The following is a 14,050-nucleotide window of genomic DNA, read 5'->3' on the forward strand; positions in this document are numbered from 1 at the left end:
TCACAATAAAATATTTTCTCTTGTGTAGCATAAAGTGAATACATTTGCATTTGGTTGTGCAACCCTGTGTCGTAGAATGACGTATAAATCCATCCATTCATCATCACCACACATTTAAGAACTAAAAATGTTGTCCATGCAGTCGCCCTTTTCTACAACCAGATGACTGACACCAAATATGTCCCTCCACAGATGAGCTCTTCCTTCTGTTGGCAATGGCCACTCACTTTTCTCTGTGTGGAGAACCTTTACAGATGTAGCAAAAAGACAAACAACATCAAATCAATAAATTATACCATATAAAATAAAGACCAACTGGGCATTACTACATGTTATGAGACTTTATAAATGGCTAAGCACAGAACTGTAACTTTATGACTGATGTTCAATAATGATTATGTGTGATTCAGTTGACTATAACTGCATCTGAACAGATAACACACATAACTCGGATTACACCCTTTTTAGATCAAGCAGCTGTTGCTTTTTCACATCCCTTCTCCTTTGTTCCTAACACACACACACACACACACACACACACACACTCTCTCTCCCTCTCTCTCTCTCTCTCTCTCTCTCTCTCTCTCTCTCTCTCTCTCTCTCTCTCTCTCTCTCTCTCTCTCTCTCTCACACACACACACACATGCACATTTGTTGTTTAGCTTTAGGGCCCGTCCACACGATGAGGCATTTTCCTGTAACCGCACATTTTTAGTATCGGTTAGGCCGGTTATCCACATGCAGCTGGCGTCATTGGAGCCTGAAACTGGTCTTTTTTGTTATTATGTTGCAACATGCATTTGAATGAATAAGGCCAAGCATATATTTCTCCCTTTTCCCTGATGGTCTGAATAAGTCGCTTATTTGGACTTTAGTAGCTTTTTATAAAAAAAGTTGCCAAAAAGGTAACAAAAACTAGCGAGACAGTGCCCGCCTGTGAGTGCTTTGGTATGGGGAAAAGCTCACAGCAGCACCCTCTGCTCGTTGAGGACACTAACTGCAGAGTGATTGGTGCATCAGAGTCCAAAACAGCACAAAAGTCTCCACTAACACCAGAAACAGTCCACAGATTTCTCTGTAGGATGGATGGGGATTTGGGAAGTCACCAGATTTGGAGAGAAACTCTTTGGCGTTTGTGTTATGATTATACACAACAGCATCTCCCCGTCTCGTCTTCTCCATTGTTGGTGTATTTTTGTGGCATTTACAGCACCACATCATGTCATGTCATGTGTATTACAGCATTTTTATCCGGTTTCACTGGTTCCGTGTGGACACAGATATTTCTTGACCCGAACGAAGCAGAAAAAAAAGATCGTGTGGACGTACCCTTAGTTAGTTTATTGTGTTTATGCATTTGTGTGTTTACAATATGTCTGTTTATTTAATATAACACAAAGACGAATGTGCCAGCCTCTTCTCAGAAAAGAACTTTAAAATCCTTCAACTGAGTAAACTATGACAATATTGGTGTTCAACCCTTAATTAGCAGTTTAATATATTAAATGCGACTTTTATAGTAGTTTTCACTTCCTTCATAACTGGAAGGTGATGCCCTTGAGGAACTCTGGTTCAACTTGAGTGATTTTTATTATTATCTTTGATAATTATTGGAAATAGCTAATATTTACTTGATTAACAATACATTTATTGAGAATACTCAATCTCATAATCTGAACGTGAGTCAAGGCCCTACATTTAATTGTTTCTTTGTGGGAGGTTTTTAATAAATTAAAGTTTTTAAGTTTTCTTTCCTAACTTTCTTTATCAAATATTTAGGGACAAGTGGTTGAAGATGAATGAATGAATGCATGAAAATATTTCATTTGATAGTCATACTTTTGATCCAACTAACCGAGACTACCTACAATGGCAATGGGGGTGCCTCTGTACTGGCACGGGCTTAGCATGTGATTTTCTCCTTCACCTGGTATCTGTGCAGCCTGATAATGGCCGTGGTCTCTGCCATGGCTTCAGTTTCTCGGCTAGTGTGTGGTGAGCCCTGTCACATTCCTGCGGTGATTCCCAGAAGCAGTGAGCAGCTCCGCGAAGAAGGCTGTCACCTGCGGACGCTCCACTGCTTCAGGTGCACCAATCACACGGAGATTATGGCGCTGGCTGTGAAACTCCAGGTTGCTGACTTTAGCCAGCAGTTTAGGGTTGCTGTCTGTTAGCGTGGCAAAGGAAGCCACCAGCATTAGCAGGCGCTCGTCTTGTAAATTCACATTTACCTCGAGGGAGCCTATCTTCTGAGCGTGTACAGACACTGTGGTGTAGACATGGTCCAGCTTTGCTTTGAGTGTTGAAATGGATGCTTTGAGACCAACAGAGAGGGCTTTGAACCCGGTAGGGAGGGCTGTACAGTGCACTTCACCGGAGATTAGCAATAGCCACCATGCTAATCCAGCTACCTGCCTCGTCTGCGGTGCTAACCTTCGCCGCCTGGTCTTTTACAGTCTGGTCACATACCTCAAACGAGACGACTATTATTATTTGTAGAGACTTTCGGGGTCCTGAAACGTGAAATTATCAAAAAGTTGCGGTAGCAAGACTCGACACGTGCCTACTCCATCTCAGCCAAACCGGAAGTCACTGTCACGTTTATTTGACCAGAACATTTTACAATCGCTTTGGCACTACGGAATGGAAAGGAGGGGCCCTCCCTTATTTGGCACTTTGCGTGGTGCGCGTATTGGGCGAACTGGCTCTAAGTAGCAGCTAATGTTGCCTTGTGCATCTAGCCTGCAGCAGAAATGAGCAGCAGGCTACAGACGTCTGGTAACCTCACTTCTTTCTAACTCCACGCCTGTGCCCTCCCAGCAGTCTCCTGTGTAATCCTTGTTCATTTAGAAGATTTGTTATACATCCAGGAACTTCAGTATATTTTCAGAGACTGTACAATAAATCCATTGGCTAATTCCATGTAACGCAGTGGCGTCCCTTCCATTGTGTCTGAAAGCTTAATTCCATTGCTTTCTAACAATTGTTCCCATTCACGTATATCCCTTTCAGAAGTTTGTAATCCAGCTTGGAACCACACTTTGTAATCCTCAATCGATGTATCAAATAATCATTCTACAGTTATCCTGCTTGTTTAGTTGGAAAGCTAACTTCAGTACCTTGCATGACCCCCCCATGCCTTCATAGCCCTTTCAGAAACTCTGTCATCCATTCTGGAACAGTGGTGTCTGTTTTGGTCACTGCATACAATAAATTCATTATGATGAGTCGAAAACTGAATGTGTTTATAAGGTTATTTTTACCTTATTTTGTATTGAAAACGGTCTTGTTATTGTTAGCGTCCTCCATATTGTATCCCATAAAGCAGTGCTGCAAGTGAGTCTGGCGACCTATTGGAAGAGTCAGAAGTATGTTGTGGCCTTTGGAGGTGTGGGAATTTAGGAATGTGACAACTAGCTTTTTGTATGAAAGTGCAAAGACTTTTCTAAGAAAAATAGTTTTATGTGTGTTGGTCATTTGGAGATTTTTATTTTCTCAAAAAACAAGAATCTTTTTCATTATATTTCCCACTCTGGCGCTGTAGGAGACGGCTGCCTCTCCAGTAGCTCTCCGGTTTTTAGCTCTTTTACCGTATTATGACCTCTTTCTTTCTATTTTTTTTTTTACTCTTCTTGTGAAGAGATTGTGTGTTTTATATATATCCTATGGATATTTCCAACTTTAAAATGCAACCAAGAGCCAGTTTTCTCAATTACTCAAGAAAGGAACTGCTGGCTCTGCGCACAAAGTGACGAGCTGGGATACGACACCCTGTCCTGGCGGATCTTGGGAGGAGACCCAGAGGCTGCAAGGCTGGGGTGAAGCTAAAGACTGAGCGAGTGGAGAATCAGAAGCGCTACAAGCCATCGAATCCCTCCGTAATCATGGGGAATGTGAACTCACTGCGGAACAAGATCGACGAACTGTCCGCGCTGAACAACCAGCGGATCTACCCTGCGAGCAGCTTGTTCATCTTTACAGAGACATGGTTAAATCACCAAGTAACTGATGCTAACATGGGCCGCCAGGATTCAGTGCCGTGTGAGCTGCGAGACAAACAAAAGCGAGCGGAAAAAGCAAAGGTGGGGGACTCATCATGTATGTGAACAACCGCTGGTGTAACCCAGGACATATCTCAGGAAAGACAGTCTCATTTCGCGGGACCTCAAACTGCTAGCTGTTAGCCTACGGCCATATTATCTGCAGAGGGAGTTCAGTCATGTGATCACCGTTTGTGTTTACATCCCTTCCAGAGCGGACGCAGCCACTGCCTGTGACAAGATCCACTCAGTAACTGCAAGGCTGCAGACACAGCACCCTGAGGCATTTATGATCATCTCTGGGGACTTTAATCACGCAACTTTGGATTCTACCTTGTTTTTCACCAGGTTGTATACTGTCCCACCAGAAACAACAGCACAATTGATCTCCTGTATGCTAATGTAGGGATGCATACAGAGCGACTCCCCTCCTCGCACTGGGGAAGTCTGATCACAACCTGGTTCACCTACAGCCACTGTATACCCCCCTGGTCCAAAAACAGCTGGTGACAACTTGCACCATCAGGAGGTGGTCCCCTGAGATGGAAAGTGCCCTGCGAGACCGTTACACCGCAGTCTGGGATGTGCTGATCAACCTGCATGGTGAAGACATAGAGGGGATTACACATTGTCTGACGGAGTACCTGAACTTCTATGCAGACATGGTCTTCCCTGTCAAGACTGTCCGCTGTTCCCCTAATAACAAGCCATGGGTAATGCGGGAAGTTAAGGCTGTCCTCAACAAGAAGAAGGCTGCCTTCAGGAGCAGGGACAGAGAGGCCATGAAGCAGCACAGCAGGAGGTGAAACACTGTGTGAGGGAAGATAAGGACAGCTACAAGCCAACAGGCTCAAGAACTCCTTTGTCCCTCAGGCCATCCTCCTCTATAACTCCTCACTCAGGGGGAGGAGGAAATAAAGACGACAAAAGGGAAGGAGTGGGAGCCACTCACTGTGCAATTAATAATCTACTCTTACATACCTGGACACCTATCTTCTTTTTAGGGGGGGGGGGGGGGGGCAATAACTTAATCCACCACTTAAGTGCAATAATTTAATTTTACTGCTCATTTCTGTCATATACAGTATATACATATTTTATCTTATACATTTCCATCTGATTTCATTTTCTGTGAGTTTTATTTTATCTGTATTCTTACATCTTCTTCATATCTATTTAACTAAAAGTTTATTGTTTACTGTTTATTGTTGTTTTTATACTTTCTGTATTTATTTAGCTAAGAGTTTATTGGTAATTGGTTAAATTTCCGTCTTTAGTCATATAACAAGTAAAAATTCATGTGACATCTCTGCAGCATACATATTATGATAGCCCAGGTTGTTCTGAAAATATGATGTACCTAACTTGACAGTTAAATACAGGGTTGATGGTAGTAATGTCCAAATGAAGCTTCATGAAGCATTTTCTTTATCCACTAGATGGAGCTCTCTGTTCACCAAAGGGTTGAAAACACACCTGAATCACCATTCATTGAGCCTGTTTCTTTAAACCAACAGCTCCATCTAGTGGGCTCAACAAATACAAATAATGCTTCATGAAGCTTCATTTGGATATCACTAGTTGATGCTATAAAAGCAATATTGCAGAAAGAGACCAGGGGTCCGTTTCACAAAGCAGGTTCAAAAAACTCTGAGTCTAACCCTGAACTCTGAGTTGATCTACTCTGAGATAGGAAACTCTGAGTTTTCAGTCCCAGAACAGAAGATTTGCGTTAGGTTGATCAACTCAGAGTAGTTTGACCTAGAGTTAAGCGTGTGCACCACAAGTAAAAAAAGACAGCATCAATGGAGCCCTGATTCGACGAGTCACCATAGCAACGGGGAAGCAGAGCGCTACGCTACAACTGGAACTGTAAATATTAATGCGCTCATACGGAGAGTTTGAGCAGGTTTTTCACCCAAAGTGTAACACCACTGCAGCAGCAAAAGAGAGGGAGACGGCGTGGGAGAACATTGCTGCTCGGGTCAGTGCTTAAGTTTAAACATAGTGGCTGTGGCTGTTTTATATGTTGTATAAAAACTCCCATTTGCAAAAAAACGCAGCGCAACTCACAATATCTGCTGGGATGTGAGAGCATGACTTTGGTTGTTAATGTTGGAAATGTAAGAACGGATAAGGCTGTGTATGTAATGATGGACTGTGACATGAAACGCTGTTGTGCCGTATTCAGCCCCTGCCGTGAAATGCACCCCCTCGCATTATAGATGATATTCTGGATCAGAAGGCTATATAGGAGTAGTTTATATACCTGTAACCCGATTAAAAGCACACACTTTTGAACCTATGAATTGCAAGAAAAGCTGGGATTATATTTAGGAAATGCTAAGTCAAATACATTCAACTTGCTCAAAAGATCCATTTCATTTATTTTGTAATTATGGCTGCAGTATATTAAGGACGTCTATGCGCGGTCTGATAATCAACTCCCGACGAATATTTAATTCTCTGCGCAGTAATGCTGCACCTTTATCCACGGGATCGTTATCAAAAGGACACGCCATGGTAGTGAAATAGTTGCCACCTAATATAACTTCTAATGTAGGCCTACTGAATGAAGTGATTTTCTGAAAAAACTGACGGATCTATACTACACCAAAACTCGCCTGCTGACTGAATGAATGAGGAAATCAAACACCGTGTGTGGCTGAAAGAGGGCGGAGACAGAGAGAAACTCAAGGTTTTCTGAAACTAACCTGGTCCCGACCAGGTTAGGTTCAGAGAGCATGTTACCATGGTAACTGACCTAGAGGTTAAGTTACCTCTCTTTGTGAAATAGGCTAGAGTTACCCCTCTGTCTCCGGTTTGAGTTACCTCCCTTTGGGAAACGGAAAACTCAGAGTTTCCCTCATTTCAGGGTTAACAGACTCAGAGTTTTCACTAAACCGGCTTTGTGAAACGGGCCCCAGGTGAACCAAAAAGTAAACAAAATAAAGATTAAAGATTCAATTAAAAAGAAATGATTAAGTATTTTTCATTTTCATAGAGCCTTATTCAAAGTGTTCAAAGTTGTGATTTCTAAATCCTATTTTGTTGATTTGCAATGTTTCACCTGCCATCTGTTCAACATATAAGTGTTTCCTTTTCTTAATATAACAATATCATTTTTTCACTGAAGTATAGAATATTTATAGGAGGAGGTGAACAGCACCATAATATTGCATTGTAATACACTTACAATAATCTATATTATTTTGACTGTTTTAGTGAAAGTTTTGTTTTGAATTTTCCACCAGATGGGGCTGTTCCTCCAGTAAAAGGGAGTCTATACCAAGGTGATGGCAGTGCTACAGAACTGCTCACATTGTAACACTGTACCAGTGTACACATTCCTGACTGAAAAAAATGATTTCAGAATGTGTCTTCAGAGCAGCATTTCACTCACTGTGGGCATCATATTCAACCCACTGTCACACCTGTATAGATATTTTGATGAGTTCTGTTTGTACAGTAAGAAGGAGCTTCGTAACTTTGATAAAGTGTCATTACATGTATCTCTACACACACAAAAACATCACATAGGATACACTTACCTTGTTGATTATTGTAATTACATTAAAAATCAATAGGGTTCTATAAAATGTTAAAATTATCTACAAAGCCTTTGAGACAACCACAAAAGTGGTATAGCGTAAAATGAAGACGCAAAATCAAAACATTCCCTTATTGACAAGTACACAAGTGCATTATTTCCTTTTATTTATATATGCAAGCAAGTTTATGTCTTTTCAAATAAAAAAGCCACTGTCTGCCCAAGCTGTTGGCACAGATATGTACAAACATGGAGTGAATCAGATAAAGCCTGCTACTAAGCAACCAGAGTGAAGTACAAAAATTCTAGAATACTATGGTGAAACAGAAAAAAAAAATCGACTCCCAACGTCCAAAATGTCCAACCCGACATAATGCATGGATCTGAAACGTGATGATCAGTTTAAGGTCACAGAGTGACATCATCAGCTTTTAGATCTGTGGTTCAGTGCATGGACAAGAGCTGAATTTGTTCAGGCACAGGGGATCTGACTTTTCATTCTGTGATACAGAGCTGAGGTTTTATATCTGCAAAAACAGATCAAATCTTTTTCATATAGGGTTTCAAATTAGATTAGTTATAGACCATTTATAAACATGAGCATTCTAAATGTGTCCCAGTTTATTTCCTGTTGCAGTGAATGTGATCAGCTGACAGGAAGTTAACAGGGACCCAGGCTGTTGCCTAGCAATGGAATTCCTTTGAAATTCATGCTTTAGGAGGCTGACATGGTCAGTTTTCCGAATCCTGTGTTCAGGATCATGGTAAAGTTAATCCTTGTTCAGCTGTGGTCAGTGGGTAGACAAGAAGGACGCAGGATTAGTACGTGTCAATACAAATATTCATCTTTACAAGGAGACATGAGTTAGAGAGTAAATGAGGAGACTTAACAAATGGAGAGCTAGCAGCTCACATCCTCTCATTGATTACAGCAGCAGCCGGATCCTTGATTGTAAATATCAGAATGGCGGGGGCTTTGTCCTCAGATAGGCCACATTTACAACCTAGCTAAGATAATCAGATAACTAGATAACAGTCACTGCTATCTACAACCAGGCTTGATTTTTTTTTTCACTTTCAGTGTGATTGTTCAGCTCTAAATATGCTTTGGAAGTAGCCTGAAATATTATTTTACCTTGTTAGCGTCCATTACAGATGGTGATTTGGCTGTGGCTGACATTGCTTGTTGCTAGGATACACGGAGCATTACTTACTGTAGTCATCACTGGCTCTTGTCACATATGTAGATTGTTTCAACAACTCAGAAAATCAGACAGACAGAGTCACTTTTAAATTCAAATATAGTGAATTATCTGAACTTGACATCCAGAACTGTGGTTTGATTTTAGATTTAACGGCCAGAATGAGGAAGAGGATGTGAGCAGAGGGGGGTGCAGGGTAATGGGTGGCCAGAGCAATACATTACACCACATCTGCAAATCCACTTTATTGGGATAAACAGTAAAGAACACCATGATCATATCAATTAAAACTTGCAATCATAGATTCATGCACTTTTATGCCAGATATTTAGGGGTATGGATTTCTTGTTTACATCTTGATTTTGTCAAACTGCTACAATATATTGCTCTGGTGGTAAACAACTGAGCAAGCAAGCTAGCTTAGCAACACCATTAGCAACAGGAACCGCAATACTGCACACTGAAAAATGAAAAAAAAAAAAAAACAGCAGAACAGCGCCAGTGGAAAATAATGTTGTTTTTTTTGTATTGTTTTAATCATTGAAATATGACCATTAATTGCATAACCATGCCACAAACAACAACTATATTCACTGTCTTTTTTTAATTTTTCTTTTTACCTAGTATAAGATTATCTCCATTATTATGAAGTCATTCATTTTCATCATTATTTCTTCGGATTATAACCAAGGCTGCAAGACTATACACAGATCCCACAATGGGGATCTCAATGCACTTACACACAAAGAAGAGAGAGAGAGAGAGAGAGAGAGAGTGAGAGAGAGTGAGAGAGAGAGAGAGAGAGAGAGAGAGAGAGAGAGAGAGAGAGAGAGAGCGCTCACAATGGTCAATAAGTGCACAAAAAACGTTTTTTTTCATTTATCTGAAGTTAAAAACACTGACAAGACATCCATTGTCAGGCAATGAAATGATAGAATACTGTTACTGTAAAACTAGACCCTTAAAAATACTGAGTGTATGCAGCCGAGGCACACCTGAACAGGAGACGAGTCTGGTGGAGTCTCTTCATTGACACTGATGGTGCATGTTGTTTTTGTTGTTGTTGTATTTTACTTTGGTCCATTTTAGCTGCATTTACACAACACAAAGAACCAGATTCAAACTCTGTTTCCCCAAATAATCCTAGAAAAAATTAGATTCAATATAGTTTGGGAGAAACCCCCAGGCAAGCTAAACTTAAGTCCCTGTTTGGCCACTAAATGAGTTATTGCATGTTGTATCACCATCAGTTCGGCATTTAGAAGTATGACACCTCATACGTTGTGCTTGACCCATATCAAGTATCAAACAGGCAGTCATGAGATTGGTCACATGGTTTTTACTTTAAATAACTTACTATCTTAATAAGCGACACTGCTCTGATTCACTCATTTGTTCAAATGAAAAGGCTGAGGTGCCGTCTTGTGACCACTTGTGTTTTGGCATGTTTTATCTCCTTTGACTGCAATTAACAATCTTTTCCAGGACCTTTAGCTTGAGGTGTATAAAAGATTATACTGCCTTTAAAACAACTAATATATACACTATCATTTAGAGACTCAGGGCTCACTGATTTAATAGTTTTATTTTAATTTTATTTTGGATAACCAGACTTGAAAAGCTCGTATCTTTCATGCGTCTGTGTAAAAGCAGCTCTCTTGGGAGTAGAGGCTCAGGACATTGTGACTGAACCACCTCCTCCAGACTCTGTAACCAATAGGAAATCATTCTCCCGGCTGCTCACCTCAACTGTTCCACATATATGTACTGTATATCTTTTTACACTGCCCACAAAAAGGAAAAATAAAATAAAACATTTACTATTTTTCTAATAAAATTATTTCAAATTTAAAAAGTTTCAGAGATTAAAAGTTGATAATAAAATAGTGAAATGTTATTGGTGAAAAGTAAAAGAAAAAATAATTATGGCTCAGAATAATGGCGGTGGTGGAGAGTGTGCGTTTGTTTGTGTGCTGGTAGTCTCATCAAATCAAACCCTTCAATGATTAATGTCATAAACACTATTATTATCATCATCATCATCACCACCAACACCACCATCTTCATCATCAATTAGTAATCATTTTTTCACAGTTTGAACCTGGACATTACATACTAATGGCTGGCTCAACATAACATAACATAGCATAAAATACAAAAATGAAAGCCCAGCATGCTGGTGACCGATAATTAATATTAAAAGTATTTTGATATTGTAAATCTTAAGTGCTTCATACACTGCATAAGAACAAACAAATTCTAGTTAATTTTTAAAGGTGTTACCACTCAGATCTGAATTTCGGAATTTGAACTAAAACAAGTCAAATTGGCCTTATAAAAAATAGCAGCAAGTAAAATTATAACCTCATAATTGAGTAATGTTTTTTTTAGTTAATCGTTTTTTTGTCTTGGATGTGATTCGTGTCTGTCTTCATTCCCAGTAACACTACTCCAGCTGGTGAGGTGTATCACATTTTACCTCAGAATTCTATTCCCTCCAGGTACATCACTCCATCCCATCATTTCAAACACCTCACAAGCTCTCCATAAGAGGGAAAGAGGGAAATGAATCATCCATCCTTGAAACGTATACTGCTCAAACCAAAACTAATGAGCTCAGCCTTTACAACCTTCAATGATGCCACTTCAGCACAACCAACACAAATTCTCAAATCAATTCAAAATTCACAGGAATCATATGTTTATGTCACCAATGACAAGTTGACTATAAGAATCAGATATTTTTCAAAATCAGCTTCCATATAAATGGCAATTTTGGTCACATTAGGGCTTGTTGAAAGAAACATCTATTAAAAAAAAATAGATATGGCGATGAGAGAATTGAAGATGACTGGTGTATACACGTGTATGTGTTGTGTGTATTGTGTGTGCAGAACCACTGAAATATATATGAAAATGTGAAAGTGATATAACCCCACCCCCCACACACCTGCCCCATTTATATACCCCCAATGTTAAAATTACACATACTACTGATAAAAAATGTGGCAATTTTCAAAAACTGAGAAAAAAAACATTATTCATTAGACTGATGATGATGTTAAAAAAGACTTTGTGCTCCTAAGATGTGCTGTTTCTGGGGATAGTTTATACAAACTGGGGATGAAGGGGAAAGGACACAAAGCCCAGTTTCATTAGGTGCTTTAAATCTGAAGTGTGCTTCAGAAGCTGGACATGTGATACAGAGTACAAATTAAGCAATATGAAGGAATTTTGGAAAATAAGTCTCGACATCATGTTCATCTGCATCTTATCTCAACCCTACATATGGTTTCATCATTGTTATCATTATAACAATGAACTATTATGCCTGCATTTATTTTCAATAAGCCATCCCCCTGCACTGCAAACTGCCACTTTTTCCACATACTGGTCAGTATACTGGTCAGTATGTGGAACAAGAATATGTGGAATGACTAATGAAACTGGGCTCACTATGAAGATGTCACATAGCAGAGAAAGAGGATGGGTAGGGTTGGAGGAAAGTGGAGTAGAAGAGAGGGGAGGGGAGGAATAGTAGAAAAGCTACCCATTTTGCAAATTTTTTTGGGGACCATATTTCTCTGCAATACCAGTCATCATAATGTGGCGAAACGACACGACACAGCATGACACCACCTTACAACACCGCCAGCACAACACCGACCATTCAGCCACATCTATGAGTGTGTGTGTGTGCGTGCGTTGTGTGTGTGTGTGTGTGTGTGTGTGTGTGTGTGTGTGTGTGTGTGTGTGTGTGTGTGTGTGTGTGTGTGTGTGTGTGTGTGTGTGTGTGTGTGTGTGTCTGTGTGTGTGTGTGTCTGTGTGTCTGTGTGTGTTTGGATAGATCAATCACGAGTGATGTGTGTACTACAGGCTGTTGGGGAGATACATTGGCTTTCCCCTTTGAATGGCCCCCGCATTAAAGGATGAGCTCACAGACACCAAACTCAACCATGTCTGCTGTAGATTGTTGACTCCTGTGTCCCAATGCTAACAGCTAATAGTAGTTCTACAGCCAGCTGTGATAATCACCATAATACAATTCAATGTTAGCCACTGAAGAAAAAACAATCTTTTAGGGAAAAAAAGTTTTTTGTTTTTTTTCCTTAAAGCACAGCTGGTCCAAGCATTGGCAAACAAATTAGATGCTAAAGGCCACCAGAGGCCACAAACAAGCAAATGAAAATATAACATTTCTTTGGGTTCTTCTGGTCATTATTTTTTAAAGTTTTATTATTTTGTATGTCTCTTGTGCTATTTTATACGTGCACTTTTTTCTGTGACTTTTGGCCAGTTTCAGATCCGGATTGTTCTGCAAATTCACACACTGCAAAGCTACTTTAGGGTATCAGGGGATGAAGGGGAAGGCAAGCTTAGGGCCCAAAAAAAGCTGAGGCCGACCCTGCTAAATTTAGGCCTGTATGTGTATGACTGAAATATCATGATCTGTAGCTGCACAGCACCACTTTCTCTGATGAGGGTCGCCCTTGATTTTATTTTTAAGTTAAAACTAAATGCTTCTTTTGACTCCAAAGGTAAATAAAAGTATGGCGAAAACCAAAGTAAAGTGTTAGCATAGATCTCCTGAGCCAATGATCTACTGCAGGGTGTCTGTGTTTTCATCATTTTTATGTTATCTCATTACTCATTTCTGCCTTCATGTGTCTTTACTTGTGTCTTTAAATGTATATTTGGGTCGTCTTGTGTGTGTGTGTGTGTGTGTGTGTGTGTGTGTGTGTGTGTGTGTGTGTGTGTGTGTGTGTGTGTGTGTGTGTGTGTGTGTGTGTGTGTGCGCATATATCATCGTGTAATTTTTCTTGTAGGTGTGTGTTTATGTGTAGGCATTGAGACGTTCTTTGGAGCGTGTAGAGTGGATGTCATGCAGCTCCTGCTCCTCCTTCGACTTGATGTCCTCATATTTCTGCATCCGGCTGGCGTCCTTCAGATAACCCCAGTTAGCAGCTAGAGCCATCAGGAAATGGACCTGAGGAAGGAGAGGAATAACCAGGGTTAATGAAAGTACATATGAAGCAAACCATACAACAAATCGCTAGTTACTAATTGTACAGGAAAAAATTCAAAAGATACATTTTTTTTCCCCAAAGATTACATACTTTATAAATACTTGTTGCATGTTACTATGCCACTACTAGCCACATATTCTGTGTCTTTGCAATGTGGTACATTAATTTGCATCAACACTACACTCAAGTGTTTCTTTGGGGTGCCCTCATACAGTGATGTCCAAATGAAGC

The 14,050-nt window shown here is 40.1% G+C and overlaps 1 protein-coding gene across 1 annotated transcript in view; it reads right to left on the minus strand.

The window, feature by feature from the left end:
* Positions 1 to 12,656: 12,656 nt before the first annotated feature.
* LOC310953579 (neuronal membrane glycoprotein M6-a-like) overlaps positions 12,657 to 14,050 on the minus strand; it is a 37,168-nt gene continuing 35,774 nt past the window's right edge. The window contains exon 7 of the mRNA XM_083922654.1: positions 12,657 to 13,779. Within this exon, the coding sequence (XP_083778780.1) occupies positions 13,627 to 13,779 (153 nt within the window). The 3' untranslated portion in view covers positions 12,657 to 13,626. The remainder of the gene's footprint in view (positions 13,780 to 14,050) is intronic.

The sequence above is a fragment of the Echiichthys vipera genome, assembly GCF_963691815.1.
Source record: "Echiichthys vipera genome assembly, chromosome: 2".
Classification (NCBI taxonomy): Eukaryota; Metazoa; Chordata; class Actinopteri; order Perciformes; family Trachinidae; genus Echiichthys; species Echiichthys vipera.